Source organism: Phyllobates terribilis, unplaced genomic scaffold (assembly GCF_046119375.1).
Source record: "Phyllobates terribilis strain yellow unplaced genomic scaffold, ASM4611937v1 Scaffold_11__3_contigs__length_659146591, whole genome shotgun sequence".
NCBI lineage: Eukaryota > Metazoa > Chordata > Amphibia > Anura > Dendrobatidae > Phyllobates > Phyllobates terribilis.
The window spans coordinates 353,784,614-353,800,451 of NW_027362771.1; the positions used below are offsets into that span (position 1 = coordinate 353,784,614).

The window sequence follows — 15,838 nt, forward strand, 5'->3', positions numbered from 1 at the left end:
GCCGTGCCGAGGGGAGCTGCTTCTACTGTGGCAGTAAGGAGCACCGGATCCGTGCCTGCCCGGAGAGGTCGGGAAACGCCTGTGTCTAGGTTCGCTCAGAGAGGTCGACCTAGACAAGAATAAATCCTCTCCATCTCTGCTGCTGTCAGTCTCAATCGTCTGCGGGGAGAACCATTATTTCGAACTAGCCCAACTTGACTCTGGAGCAGCCGGGAATCTTATTTCACAGTCCCTGGTAGAGAAATACCGCATCCCCACCAAACCTCTGGCTGTACCCTTGTCTGTTGCTGCCGTGGATGGGGGTCTCTTACCACGCCCCATCCAACTCATCACCGAATCCATTACTCTGCAGGTGGGAATGCTGCATTCTGAGAGTATCTCCTTTCATGTTCTGCCTGGACTCTCTCAAGCCCTCTTGCTAGGTCTACCTTGGCTCCAGAGACATGCACCCGTGCTTGACTGGCAGACCGGAGAAGTCCTTCGCTGGGGACAGGACTGCCATAAGACCTGTCTGGTTCCCGTCCATCCCGTCCGTCCTTCTCCTTCCCCAGCTAATCTACCTGGACTTCCGATTCCTTATTTGTCTTATGCTGATGTCTTTAATAAAAAGGAGGCAGAGACACTACCCCCTCATAGACCATACGACTGCCCTATCGACCTGTTACCCGGTACTACTCCTCCCCGTGGGCGTATTTATCCATTATCCGCTGCTGAGACCCGGTCGATGTCCGAATATATTGAGGAGAATCTGGCCAGGGGATTCATCCGGAAATCTACCTCCCCGGCGGGAGCAGGCTTCTTTTTCGTCAAAAAGAAGGACGGCTCTCTCCGTCCCTGTATAGACTATAGAGGCCTTAACCAGATCACGGTGAAGAATAAGTACCCCCTTCCGCTCATTCCGGAGTTATTTGATCGTCTGAGGGGGGCTAGAATCTTCACCAAACTGGACCTCCGTGGGGCGTACAACCTGGTTCGTATCCATCAGGGGGATGAATGGAAGACGGCATTCAACACCCGGGACGGCCACTATGAATATCTGGTAATGCCCTTTGGTCTCTGTAACGCTCCTGCCGTCTTTCAAGAGTTGGTCAATGACATCTTCCGGGACCTTCTCTACTCCTGCGTAGTGGTGTACCTGGACGACATCTTGGTCTTCTCTCCGGATCTCCAGACTCACCGGAGGGACGTTCGTCAGGTCCTGCTCAGGCTCAGGCAGAATCACCTCTTCGCTAAATACGAGAAGTGCCTCTTTGAGCAGACCTCGCTTCCGTTTTTGGGCTACATTATTTCTCAGACCGGCCTATGAATGGATCCAGAGAAACTGTCTGCCATCGAGAAATGGCCTCGACCGGAGGGGTTGAAGGCCATTTAGCGGTTCCTGGGCTTCGCCAACTACTACCGCCTCTTCATACCACACTTCTCTTCCCGGACTGCCCCAATTTCCGCGCTCACCCGTAAGGGTACTAATCCCAAAGAGTGGCCGCCCGAAGCAGAGGAGGCCTTTCTTTCCTTAAAACAGGCCTTCTCTTCCGCCCCGGTGCTGCATCGCCCGGACGGCAACAAGCAGTTCTTCCTGGAAGTTGACGCCTCCTCCTCTGGAGCCGGAGCGGTACTTACTCAAAAATCATCTTCCGGGAGGATGGTAACTTGCGGCTTCTTCTCTAAACTCTTCTCCTCCTCAGAGCGCAATTATTCCATAGGAGACCGAGAGTTATTGGCCATCAAACTGGCATTGTAGGAGTGGCGTTACCTGCTCGAGGGGGCTCTTCACCCGGTAATAATTTACACTGACCACAAGAGCTTGGCTTACCTCCAGCATGCCCAGAGACTTAACCCGCGCCAAGCCCGGTGGTCCTTGTTTTTTGCTCGCTTTGATTTTGTTCTTCATTTTCGCCCGGCTGACAAAAACGTCAAGGCGGACGCCTTGTCTCGATCCTTTCTGGTGTCTGATCTCGAGGAAGATCCGAAACACATCATCGATCCCACCAGAGTAATGCAGGTGGCTCCCGTGAGTCTAAATCGTCTCCCTCCCGGAAAGACGTTCGTATCAGTACCTGATCGGGAGAAGATCCTTCACTGGGGTCACTCGTCTAAACTGGCTGGCCACGCCGGTCAGAAAAAGACCCTCCAGCTTATTACCCGGCACTACTGGTGGCCTACCCTGCACAAGGACGTAATAGACTTTGTTTCTGCCTGTGTGTCCTGCGCCCGCAACAAGGTTCCGAGACATCTGCCAGCCGGTCGCCTCCTTCCGCTTTCTGTACCTGCTGCCCCCTGGCAGCATATAGCAATGGACTTTATAACTGACCTCCCAGTCTCTGCCGGTTGTACGGTCATTTGGGTGGTCGCTGACCGCTTCTCCAAGATGGCGCATTTCGTTCCCCTGCCAGGCCTCCCGTCTGCACCCGAGCTAGCAAAGACTTTATTCGTCACATCTTTCGTCTTCTTGGCCTGCCCCTCCACATCGTGTCGGATCGTGGGGTACAGTTCACCTCACGCTTCTGGAGAGCCACTTGTAAACTGCTAGACGTCACCCTGGACTTCTCTTCCGCTTACCACCCACAGTCCAATGGTCAAGTGGAGCGGATCAATCAGAACCTGACCAGTTACCTCCGGCACTTCGTTAATGCCCATCATTCAGACTGGGTGGGTCTCCTACCATGGGCCGAGTTCTCTTATAACAATCACGAGAGCGAATCCTCCTCCAAATCCCCGTTTTTTGTAGTCTTCGGTCAGCATCCTCGGATTCCTTTTCCTGTCTCCACCTCTGTGGACAACCCGGCTGCGGAATCTCTCGTTAGCAAATTTTCCTCCATTTGGGAGAGTACCCGATCCGCACTCCTTCAGTCGTCCGAACGGATGAAAAGCACGCTGACAAAAACACCTGGATCCTCCACAATTTCGTCCTGGAGATAAGGTCTGGCTCTCATCTAAATATGTCCGACTCAAGATACCTTCTTACAAGTTAGGGCCTCGGTTCATCGGTCCTCTGGAGGTCATCAGTCAGATCAACCCGGTGGCCTATAAATTGAAACTCCCGGCCAACTTACGGATCCCTAACTCCTTCCATGTAGCTCTCCTCAAATCTGTGGTACTTAACTCTTTTTCCAAGTCTACAGGTACGCCCACTGCTCCGGTTTCTGCTGAGGACGAGTTTGAGGTAGAGAACATTCTTGCCACCAAAAGGGTAAGAGGAAAGACCTTTTTTCTAGTAGATTGGAAGGGGTTTGGTCCTGAGGAGAGAACGTGGGAGCCCCGGGAGAACATCTATGCCCCTCTTATCCTTGCTAAATTTCTGTCTGGCCTAAAAAAGGGGGGGCCTAAAGGGGGGGGGTACTGTAGTGCCGGCGTCCCTGCCCTCTGCTAGGCAGGGACGCTGTTCCCCTCACCTCTCTGCTCCGTGCCCGGCGTCCTCCTCCCGCTCTGCTGGCAGCGCGCGCTCCTTCCCGGCCACTGTGCTTAGGGCGCGCGCGCTCTCCCTCCCTCTTAAAGGGGCCGCGCGCGCCGTCCTAAGGAGTCCCCGGCCAATGGCCGGAGGACTTCACCATATATAAGGCACCTCCTCCAAAATGGAGGTGCCCGAGCAATGTTGTTGCACTGTTCACTACTCTGCTTCAGCCCTCAGGTCCCGTTGCCAGTTACCTGCCAGATACCTGCCAGATTCCTGCCAGCTTGCTGTCTTATTCCTGCCTGATATTCTGCTACCTGCCTGCTAGCCTGAGGTCCGACGGTCTGCTTTCCAACTCCTGTCAGTCTGTCTATGGACCAGCTTGCCCGCTCACCTGGGAGCGCACATCTGCTACCTGCCTGCTAGCCTACCTGGAGGCTCCGCCGTCACGTGCGGTGACCACCCGCCTGTCCAGAGACTTCTGCCCGCTCACCTGGGAGCGCTCATCTGCCGCCTGTCTGTTGGTCTTCCTGGAGGCTCCGCAGTCACATGCTGTGACCACCCGTTTATCCAGAGACTCTCGCCTGCTCACCTGGGAGCTCACGTCTACCATCAGCCGCCACAGGTCGTACCAACCCTTTACCCAGAGACTGCCCCGGTCACTTGCCGTGACCATCTGCCCGTTCATCCAGAGACTGCCCCGGTCACTTGCCGTGACCTCCTGCCCGTTCTTCCAGAGACTGTTTCGGTCACCTGCTGTGACTGCCTGCCTGGTCGCCACCCGCTCCCTTACAAGGACCGCCCCCTTGTATAGTAGCTCAGAGGTTCCGCCTCCCAGACCCGTTACAGAATGCTTGAAATGTTAAAATAAAAAGATTTCATTTTTGAACATTGATCCTTGTAACAAAGATAATAAATATTATTGGCTTCTTTCCAACTAATTGTGCTGTAGTCTCAAGAAACTTTCATTATAAAAGTCTCTGGGAAACACCTATTGCATAACTAAGGTGGTTCATCAATAAAGTTCCTAACTATGTCTGTTTCTCTCTGTTCCCTTTCTATTGTGTGATCTGACAGGTTAAATTGATTTAGGGTGTGTTAGTATTGTCATAAAAAAAATAATGATGTCATCCATCCTGGAAACATCTTATGATCTTCTCATAACATGTGGAGGCAGAGCATAAATGCCAAACGTTATAGTCATTCCAGAGCATTCAGTTTGGGTAAAAATATATTAGATGTAATATCTTTCAGAACTGTTTTGAAGTCCACATCTACAGTGGGTATGGAAAGTATAAAGACCCCTTTAAATTTTTCACTCTTTGTTTCATTGCAGCCATTTGGTAAATTCTAAAAAGTTCTTTTTTTTCTCATGAAAGTACACTCTTGACTGAAAACCCCCAGAAATTTCAAAATTTTTTCAAATTTATTAAAAAAGAAAAACTGAAATATCACATCCAAAATTACGTCCAGGCGATTTTGTGAGCACTGAGACTGTGAGCTGATTCTGACAGCTGACACTCGGCACTCAGCATTTTAACTCTCCAAATGCTGCAATCGAAATCGATAGCAGCATTTAGCGAGCAGGCAGAGGGAGGAAGCCCCCTCTGCCTTTGGATCGGCGCCCCAGCGATTTAATCACATGGGGCCAATAATTGCCATGGTGACCTGATTTTGTCATGACGGCATCTGGATCACCAGAGCTAGCAAACTTGCTAGATCATGCTAAGTGCATAATTTAACAAGTTTGTCTGTCAGTGCAGCGCTGATAGTTTGTATAGCATAGGAATGGTCCTGCATTTCTAGGCTATACAAGCGATCAGTCTACAAAAAGTGAAAATCCCATAGTGGCACAAAGTAAAAAATATTAATAAAAAAATGTAAATATATTGTACCCATAAATAAATATTTTTCTGAAAAAAAAAGTAAGCAAAAAAGTACACATATTTGGTATTGCTGGGTCTGGAACGACCCAACCTATAAAACTGTCCCACTAATTAGCCCTTTTAGTGAACACCATAAAAAAAAATAAAAAAAACAAGGCAAAAAACTATTTTTTATCATCTGTCAATGGAGATATAGGGGGCTTCCACATCACTACTAGTACAAAGGTTCTGTAAAAGCGAAATGGCTCCTCGCCCCCCAAAAGAAATCGAGCAAATTTTGTGCTTCAAAATCCTAATTCCACCCCTCCCTTCTGAGCCTCAATGTGCCTAAACCGCAGTTAGCGTCCACTTGTTTGGTATTTCTGAAGCAATCAGAGCCCTCCTAATTTGTGGGTGCATGTCTACAGAAGCATGAGCTGGACATAAAGTACTGGTCACTACAACGTACTGGTCACTACAATGTACTGGTCACTACAATGTACTAGTCACTACAATGATCTGGTCACTGCAACGGCAGTTTGTAATATTCACTCAGCAACATTCACTGCTGCTTGTTTCTGGAAAACAACTATGCAATCAAAATCATCACTACACCTATAGATAAATTCCCAAAGGGGTATAGTTCCAGAATGGGGTCACTTGAGGTTTGGGATTCTGCTCTTCTACAACTTAGGGGCTCCATATATGGAGTCTGCAAGCTATTCTAGAAAGATCTGTGCTCCAGGAGGCAAACAGCACTTCGTCCCTCCCGAGTCTCGCCATGTGGCTAATCAGTACTTTACAGCTACATATGGGGTAGTTCTACACACATTAGAAATTGTGGGACACATTTTGATGCCATTTTTGCCTATTTCCCAGGGAAAAAATGTCAAATCTGGGCCAAAAAAAAAATTTGGTGGTAAAAATATAAGTAATCTTTTCTTCTCTGCTAAAACTCTGTTACCCACCTGTTGTGTCAATATGATAACTGCACCCCTCGATAAATGCATTGAGAGGTGTAAAATGTGGGTCTCTTATGGGGTGTTCTGCTTTTCTGTCACTTCATAGGCTCTGCCATGGCACCGTCAAACCAGTCCAGCAAAATCTGAACTCAAATAAGGTGCTCCTTCTCTTCTGAGCTTTGCACTGTGCCTCAAAAGCAGTTTTTGACCACATAGGAGGTATCGACATACTAAGGAGAAATTGCACAACAAATTTTGGGGAAAAAATATGTTTTTTTCATTTTCACAGATCAACGTTGTAAAATTCTGTGAAGAACCTGTGGGTTCAAGGTGCAAAACACATATCTAGATAAATTCCTTGAGGGGTCTAGTTTCCAAAAATGGGTCATTTGTGAGGGTTTTCCACTGTTTAGGCACAACAGGGGCTCTCCAAACATGCCATGACGCCTACAGACCATTCCATAAAGTTTGCGTTACTCCTTCCCTTCTGAGCCCTGCCATGTGCCCAACAGTAGTTTTTCCCTACATATGAGGTATCTGTGTACTGAGAAATTGCACAGCAAATTTTGGGCTCCTGTTACCCTTATGAAAATAAAAAAATTGGGTCTAAAGTAACATTTTTATGAAAAAAAAAGTTAAATGGTTATTTTTTTCCTTCCACATTCCATTAATTCCTGTGAAGCACCTAATAAACTTCTTGAATGTGGTTTTGACCACCTTGAGGGGTTCAGATTTTAGAATGTTGTCCACACTGTGAACTTGGGATAAAAATTTCAAGGCCAGTTTCCTCTACAATTTCCAAATGGAATACTAAAAGCAATGTAAGAATTGACTAAGCATTAAAGGGCCTTTAAACATATGCTTTTAGTTACGGGTTTGAACCACCCACTCCACTCCAGTCACTGCGGCCATGAGGCAGGGATTGGTAACATCTAGTGATGAGCGAACGTGCTCGTCACTGCTCGGTACTCACCCGAGCATCACTGTGCTCGACCAGCTCGGCGAGTATTTCATGGGTTGCTCGGGCGGGAACTCGGGTTCCCTCCCTGCATTGCCTGCCATGCACTGTAATGCCATAGCCATGTTGGTTGTGGGCATTACAGTGATTGGCTGGCCGCACAGCTCCATCAGGTCTATATGAGACCTGTCGCCGCTATGCTGGTCACAGTGTACCCCGGAATCAGGCAGAGTAGGGAGAGGTGCTGCTGTGTCAGGGAGAGATTTGCTTCTTCATAGTAAGTATAGGTATTCCACAACATATATATATATATCCAACTGAACTAACAGTCCTTCTGAGGACTAATCCAGCTGCATGTATTCAGTGGTGATAGCAGGAGTTAGGCAGGCAGGCAGTGTATGTGGCAGACTGCAGTGCATGATATAGCAAGAGGGTCCATTGAACGTCCTGTTTGTATAGGTATTCCACAGCATATATATATAAATATATATATATATCCATCTGAATTAACAGTCCTTCCGAGGACTAACACAGTTGCCTATAATCAGTGGTAGGCAGGCAATGTATGTGGCAGACTGCAGTGTATGACACAGCACAAGAGGGAATTTTTTTTTTATCCTAAACCTGGTTATTTGCTTAAAAAACATTTTTCTGCTCCATTTGCTTGTTCTCACTGCAGAATAAAGCCAGATCTGTTCCATATTTCAGCGATAAAAATCCAGAAATTTAAACTTAACATGGAAAATATTGGCCTCCTTTTCCATTCTGTTGCAGTGTGTCGGTCAAGCTGTTCACACTAAGTGTCTGTGAAGGATAGTATATTAGCAAAGAACAGGCCTGCTATTTAAAACCGTGGTTCTCTGTCAGACATAACACCTATAAGAGTGTTCCAAAATCAGCCATTTTCATTCCGTTGCAGTGTGTTGGTCAAGCTATTCACACTAGATTCTAAAATCAGCCATTTCATGTGAACGTGGAAAATATTGTCCTCCATTAAAAATGGACAAGGTGCGTGGCAAGGGACGGGGAAATGGACATGATGGTGATGGTGCATGCAGAGGCCAAGGACGTGGCCGTGGGCAAGCTGAAAATGTGCCACAACAACCACTATTGAACACAGAGCAGTATTAAACAGTTATTGGTTGGCTAGCAGATAATGCTTCCAGTCACTTAGGACATCAGCGCACAAGGGGAGGGAGGCGTAGCACCACAACAGGCAGGAAGATGAAGCGTGGTGGCTGCAGATATAAGGCGGGTACTCGTTCTTCATAACGCCAACACGACGGAGGTTGCCAGTACAACTGTCATTGAACACTCTCAACTAGCACCATCAGCAAGCACGTCCATGTCCTTGTCCCAGTGCAGCATTCAGTTGTCCCTACCCAAGTCCTTGGAACGCAAGGGCAAATATGCAGCCAACGCCCTACAGGCCACACTACTAAATTCACACATTTCGCAAATGCTTGAACTCAAAATGTTGCCTTTTAGGCTCGTGGAGACGGAAGCTTTCCGCAACTTGATGTCGGCGGCTGTCCCTCGGTACTCGGTCTGCAGCCGCCACTATTTCTCCCTGTGTGCCATCTCTGCATTACACGAGAACGTGTCCCATAACATTAGACATTCTCTCAACAACGCAGTTACTGGGAAAGTCCACCTAACCACGGACATGTGGAAAAGTGCTTGTGGGCAGGGACGGTACATCTCGCTGATGGCGAACTGGGATAATATAGTGGAAGCCGGGACCCAGTCGGACCTTGGGACGGAACACGTCCTCCCGACGCCAAGGATTGCGGGCCCTGGGTCAATCAGGGTTGCCTCCACATTCTACAGCTCCTGCACCTCCTCCTCCTCTTCAGCCTCCATCTCTGAAATGACTACATCAGTTGCAAGGTGGAAGCACTGCAGCACTGCCTCGGCCAAGCGGCAACAGGCTGTGCTGAAGCTAATATTCTTATGTGACAAATCGCACAACGCTGAAGAGTTGTGGACAGCTCTGAAAGAGCAGGCTGATCTGTGGCTGACACCACTGACCCTACTGCCAGGCATGGTCGTGTGTGACAATGGCCGGAACCTGGTGGCGGCTCTGAGGCGAGGGCGAGCTCACACACGTACCATGCCTGGCCCATGTGCTTAACCTTGTGGTTCAGCGATTTGTCAAAACCTACCCGGATCTGTCGGATCTGCTTGTTAAAGTGCGCTGCCTGTGTGCAATTTTTAGAAAGTCAGCTATAGCAAGTTTTTGGCAGCCATTGCAGTCACTGCAATATCAGTATAGGAGACCCACTAGTTAATAATGGGAACAACAAAGCATAGCCGACTTCTATCCCTTTAAGAATAGTAAGGGCCACCTGATGGCCCTATAAAAATAGTCTTTGTGACTTTCAGAGTCCCTCCATCATAAATGAAACAGGATGTGTCTGATGATGTGTCACACTCCACATGGCCAGATAAGGTAGTAAAATGTTAAAATGACAGTTATTGGTAAATGTTTTTTCACCGTTGAAAGCAATGCAAAAGTGCAAAAACGCATCAAAAACGCTATGTGTGAACATAGCCCAAGGTGTGGAGAAGCATTTTTCCCAGGAAAATCCATTTTGGTTTCGTTTTTGTATGTTTTATTGTGAGTCCGAAAAAGTGGAGTAATGCCTCTCACAATGTTGTTGACAGCAGTGACCTCAGAGTCAGAAGTGCTTCCAGGGGTCTTCACCATGCTGTTCCCATGTCATTTGAGCACTGTCCCCATCGATTTGGGCAATTTCTAGGCACTCTGCAGACTGCCAGGGAAAGCTGCCGGAAAAATGCTTGAGTTTCCCATAGACTTACATTGGTCTCATTACTCGGTCCGAGCACTCAAGCATTCCAATTTGCTCAACTCGAACAATTAGTACCCGAGCATTTTAGTGCTCGCTCATCACTAGTAATGTCCTTTCACAAGATTGGTGCTGGTATCAAAGGCAACATCCTTGGATATGTCATTAATATCTGAGAAGGGAATAATTCATTAAAGGTACATTTAATGTTTTTAACAGGAACTTTAATATGCGGAATCCTATAGTCTTGCTCATTGTTATTGTCACCCATGAAGTTTAAGTACATAATGTGGAATATATCCTGAAAAAAATCAAACAAGTGTAACAGTTTTTTTGTATAGAGCACTCATGTTAAATACAAAAGAGCATATGATAAACAATAATTTAAATAAAAAAACAATGGGATTGAAAAGCTTGCTGTGTCACTGGTATTGGCACCCTTTACATAAATTTAGTATTGAAATACATTTTGACTCGCCTGTGGTAAATCACACAAGAGATTCACCTGTGATTAATTGGCAGCGCTCATGTGACATGAATTAGCCAATGAATGATGACTTCAGTGTTTTAAAAAGCCACATGGTAGGCCCTGTTCCTTTGTCACAATTGCAAAGACAAAAGAGCTGTCTGAGGACATCATAACTGCTATTATTAGCAAACACAAGAATTCAAAAGGTATAAGGCCATCTCCAAAGACCTTGGTATCCCAGTTTCAACAGTGCGCAATGTTATTAAGAAGTTTGCCAAGAATAGAACCGTCAAGAACCTCCCTTGACGTGGGGGAAAGAGGAAAATTGACAAGAGATGTCTTCAAAGATTAGTGCAAGTAGTGGAAAAAACACCACGTCAAACATCCAAAGACCTGAAGGCCAACATGGAACAGTCTGGGGTCATGGTTTTAACAAGTACCATACACAGCACACATTATACAAGCAGAGCTTTATGGACGAAGGCCAAGGAGAAACCATTGCTGAAGAAAAGACATAAAAAGGAACTACTGATCTTTGCCAAAGAGTACCTTGACAAACCACAATCTGTCTGGGAAAATGTTCTGTGGACAGATGAAACAGAAATAGTGCTTTTTGACAATGCAAAGCAACAGTTTGTTTACAGACTGAAGCTTATAAGTAAAAGAACACCTTACTAACAATTAAGCATGATGGAGGATCCGTTATACTGTCAGGTTGCTTTGCTGTGTCTGGTACTGTAGGCCTTGACCGTATCACAGAAATCATGAAATCAGAGAATTATCAAGAGATTTTAGAGAGAAATTTCCTACATAGTGTAAGAAAACTTGGTTTGAGTCGAAGATCATCGGTTCTCCAGCAAGACAATGACCCAAAGCACACATTCAAAAGTACACAGGAATGGTTGAAAAAGAAAAAATGGACTGTTTTAAAATGGCCAGCAATGAGTCCTGACCTCAATCCCATTGAAAATCTTCAGGGTGAGCTGAAATCTGCCATTAGGAAAAAGAACCTTGCAAACATTCAAGAGCTTGAACAAACTGCAAAGGAAGAGTGGGAGAAAATTCCAGCTGAGAAGTGCAAGAAGCTTATAGATGTTTACAAGAAATGTTTGGTGGCTGTCATCAATGCCAAAGGGTATGCAACCAAGTATTAATTAGAGGTGCCTTTATTGTTGCACATGCTGTTTCTTCTTTGAAATTGCAACATGGAAGTTGAAAAACAATGTTTTATTGTAGTGTTACTTTGGACCACTAATTTAAAAATCCTGAGGATATAACTTTGGTAAATTTCCATTTATTTCTGAAGACATTGTACAGTCTATGAAAAAAATTAAGGAGTGTCAATAATGGTGACCAGCATTGTATAAGTGTATAATGTACTCACTGCAAGGTTTCTGCTGTTTCTATACCTCTCACATGACCACATGACTGATTCATATACATTATGAGTCAATCACGCGCAGATCGCTTTCTCTTCCGTTTCTCTCACTTGAGACCATTATAAGATGTGGAAGAAAATGCTGTCATGTAGAAAATAGCCTCAGCACTCATAAAGTTTGCAAGGAGTTTAATGCAGACCACAAAAAACAAACGTTTCGGTCATACAGACCTTCATCAGTAAACAGACTGCTTGTCAAATGGTAGAAAAAGGAAGGACCAAGTGTCCCTAGTTGTGTAGGTCTTAAACCCGTATAGCAAAATAAAGTCCGCAGCAGAACGCGGTATCCATCTCTGGTTACAGGTGCTGAAAAAGCAGTCAGCAAATGATTGCAAGTACTGTATATAAATCATATAGTGAGTAAGCACCTGATGATCTCAGAGTATGGAACAGCACAATCCTAACCGTGAGTACAATAAACACATGTTAAAGTGCCTGTGAAATACTATAAATGTTCCAGAAAACACCTTTAAGTTTACTTTAAAATGTAAGTTCATTTCCTGCTGCCACGACTGCTATTGCTTCTACTACTGTCACTACTAATAATAGTGACAATAAATACAGCATAGCATGCATCATTTTTTTTAAATCTTTTACCTGCTCAATTTCACTGTGTCTTTGATACAAAGTTTAGTTTAATGTTTTGTTTTTTTAATGACATAATTGATATTATCAGGAATATTCTGTAATTTTCTGAAGAATAATCATTCAGTGTTTTATCTGGGTAATTTATTTTCCAGTCTTTGAAGTATTCTAGTCTCATATCTGCTAATACACCTGGTGTATGTTATTCATGTTGGGAATGACCTGTTTTACAGGATATCATGTCATGTCTGAAATATTTGGCATTGAGAATCTGGGATGTCCAATTGAGTATTTAAATATTGAAATACCAGCTGGAGATGAAGTTTTCGATCCGGACAGCACTGGAAAAATTGTTATGCCATTCCGACGGAGTAAATGGTGTAAGCGAAGTGGGAACAGTCCAAATAATCCCCGCTACCAAGTAAGATCAACATAGTTTATGGATAAAGCTTAAAGAAAATCCAGCTGCTCAAGCAGCTCCTTTACAAACACTTGTTATTCATTTTATGGAGGTGCTTAGCATTTGGTATGGGTTAATAAGATGAGAGTGTGCTTTTATTGTATGCAGTGGGGTGACATGATGTACCTACAGTATAGACTCCTAGCCCCACCACTGTCCATCCTGTTGGCAGCAATCTGCATTCTGCTGCCTATGCTGCCTATTCTCCATGTGTAGAGGTGGAGAGGATTAGATGACTCGGATTAGGTGACTATAAACTTTATTTCTTTGCAAGAGTTGGTACACAGATGGCATTTTTACTATTGGACTGGGTGATCAGGAGACATAGTTATTTTTTAGGGGGCTTTAAAGTGTTATTCATACTAAGGGAGGGTGCTCTGGAGGCATTATTTACTTTAAAAGGTCCTTTAGGGAACATAATTACTGGGTTAGGGGGCACAATGCCTGCTCAGGAAGCTGGTATTCCACTCTAAGCCACTGAGTCTAGTCAATCCTTTATGAGTTATATACATTAACAGTACATATCTTTCTTCTATCTGAATGCTACACTTTATCAGTATGGAGTCCAAACTGTTTAGCTAACAGGATTGGAGACAATTGTAAAAATTGTCAAATCTTTTAGGATGCTATTGCATTTTTATGCCAAAACACTGTATCTCAGAGGTAGGCAATTAATTTTCCTGAGGTTCCACCTAAGAGACCGTGACTATTGTGGAGGGTTGAACCTATAGACTGCAATTTATTCTGCTTAATAATAATGGTAACATATTAATCATAATTATTACTTTATATTAATATTAATTGTATCACTTAATATTGACCAGAATTAAGTATGCTGACATCCCCTATACACAGTATGAGCCCCCCACAGACCCATAAATACAGTATGGGTCCATTAAATAGACTCCTATATACAGTATGAGCCTCACATAGCCCCCTATATACAATATGAGCCCTCACATAGTCCCCTAAATACAGTATAAGGCGCCACATAGCCTCTCTATATACAGTATTAGCCCTCACATAGCCCCTTATATACATTATGAGCCGCCACATAGCCCCTATGTACTATATCAGCCCCCACATGACCTCCTATATACAGCATGAGCCCCCACATAGTCTATCTATATATAATATGAGCCCTCACATAGCCTCTTATAAACATGGAAACATGTCATACACATATGAAAAAAAACAACAACCCATACTCACTTCGTTCCTGTTCCCCCGGCACTCTGCTCTGGTCTTTTTTTGTATATACCACATTTTATTAGGTTTATGAAAATAGAAAAAGTGTTGCTGGATTTATATAACAAAAAAGCCAATAGGCTTATATTGATTTTGTGTTTACCAGGTTAATTCTGTAACAGCCTGGATCGATGGCAGTTCTATATATGGCCCTTCACATTCTTGGTGTGATGCTTTGAGAAGCTTTTCTGGTGGAAAATTAACATCTAGCTCAGACCCAATGTTTCCTGAAGAGACACGTAATAGGATTCCTATGTGGAAACCTGTCTATCCTTTCAAAAGGGGGACAGAAAATATTGGAATTTATGGTACGTTCAATTTAATTTTCTGTTTTTACAGTTTTTGTATTTATCTTTTGAAGCATTATTGAAACATGTGCAGAACACTACTAAATTTTAAATCTGTGTATTAGCTACAATAAGAGGATAAAGTAGCATTACATACAGTGGTGGCCAAAAGTATTGGCACCCCTGCAATTCTGTCAGATACTACTCAGTTTCTTCCTGAAAATGATTGCAATCACAAATTCTTTGGTATTATTATCTTCATTTAATTTGTCTTCAATGAAAAAACACAAAAAGAATTGTCCTAAAGCCAAATTGGATATAATTCCACACCAAACCTAAAAAAGGGGGTGGACAAAAGTATTGGCACTGTTTGAAAAATCATGTGATGCTTCTCTAATTCGTGTAATTAACAGCACCTGTAACTTACCTGTGGCACCTAACAGGTGTTGGCAATAACTAAATCACACTTGCAGCCAGTGAACATGGATTAAAGTTGACTCAACCTCTGTCCTGTGTCCTTGTGCGTACCACATTGAGCATGGAGAAAAGAAAGAAGACCAAAGAACTGTCTGAGGACTTGAGAAACCAAATTGTGAGGAAGCATGAGCAATCTCAACGCTACAAGTCCATCTCCAAAGACCTGAATGTTCCAGTGTCTTCCGTGCGCAGTGTCATCAAGAAGTTTAAAGCCCATGGCACTGTGGCTAACCTCCCTAGATGTGGACGGAAAAGAAAAATTGTCGAGAGATTTCAACGCAAGATTGTGCGGATGGTGGATAAAGAACCTTGACTAACATCCAAACAAGTTCAAGCTGCCCTGCAGTCCGAGGGTACAACAGTGTCAACCCGTACTATCCGTCGGCGTTTGAATGAAAAGGGACTGTATGGTAGGATACCCAGGAAGACCCCACTTCTTACCAGACATAAAAAAGCCAGGCTGGAGTTTGCCAAAACTTACCTGAGAAAGCCTAAAACGTTTTGGAAGAATGTTCTCTGGTCAGATGAGACAAAAGTAGAGCTTTTTGGGAAAAAGCATCAACATAGAGTGTACAGGAAAAAAAAAGAGGCATTCAAAGAAAAGAACATGGTCCCTACAGTCAAACATGGTGGAGGTTCCCTGATATTTTGGGGTTGCTTTGCTGCCTCTGGCACTGGACTGCTTGACCGTGTGCATGGCATTATGAAGTCTGAAGACTACCAACAAATTTTGCAGCATAATGTAGGGCCCAGTGTGAGAAAACTGTGTCTCCCTCAGAGGTCATGGGTCTTCCAGCAGGACAATGACCCAAAATACACTTTCAAAAGCACTATAAAATGGTTTGAGAGAAAGCACTGGAGACTTCTAAGGTGGCCAGCAATGAGTCCAGA

At 44.5% G+C, this 15,838-nt stretch overlaps 1 protein-coding gene across 1 annotated transcript in view; it reads left to right on the forward strand.

Moving 5' to 3' along the window:
* The window catches only part of LOC141166325 (dual oxidase 1-like), a 261,582-nt gene that overhangs the window by 52,942 nt on the left and 192,802 nt on the right, over positions 1–15,838 (forward strand). Inside the window, exons 5-6 of the mRNA XM_073652895.1 lie at positions 12,709–12,896; positions 14,290–14,491. Coding sequence (XP_073508996.1) covers positions 12,709–12,896; positions 14,290–14,491 — 390 coding nt within the window. The remainder of the gene's footprint in view (positions 1–12,708; positions 12,897–14,289; positions 14,492–15,838) is intronic.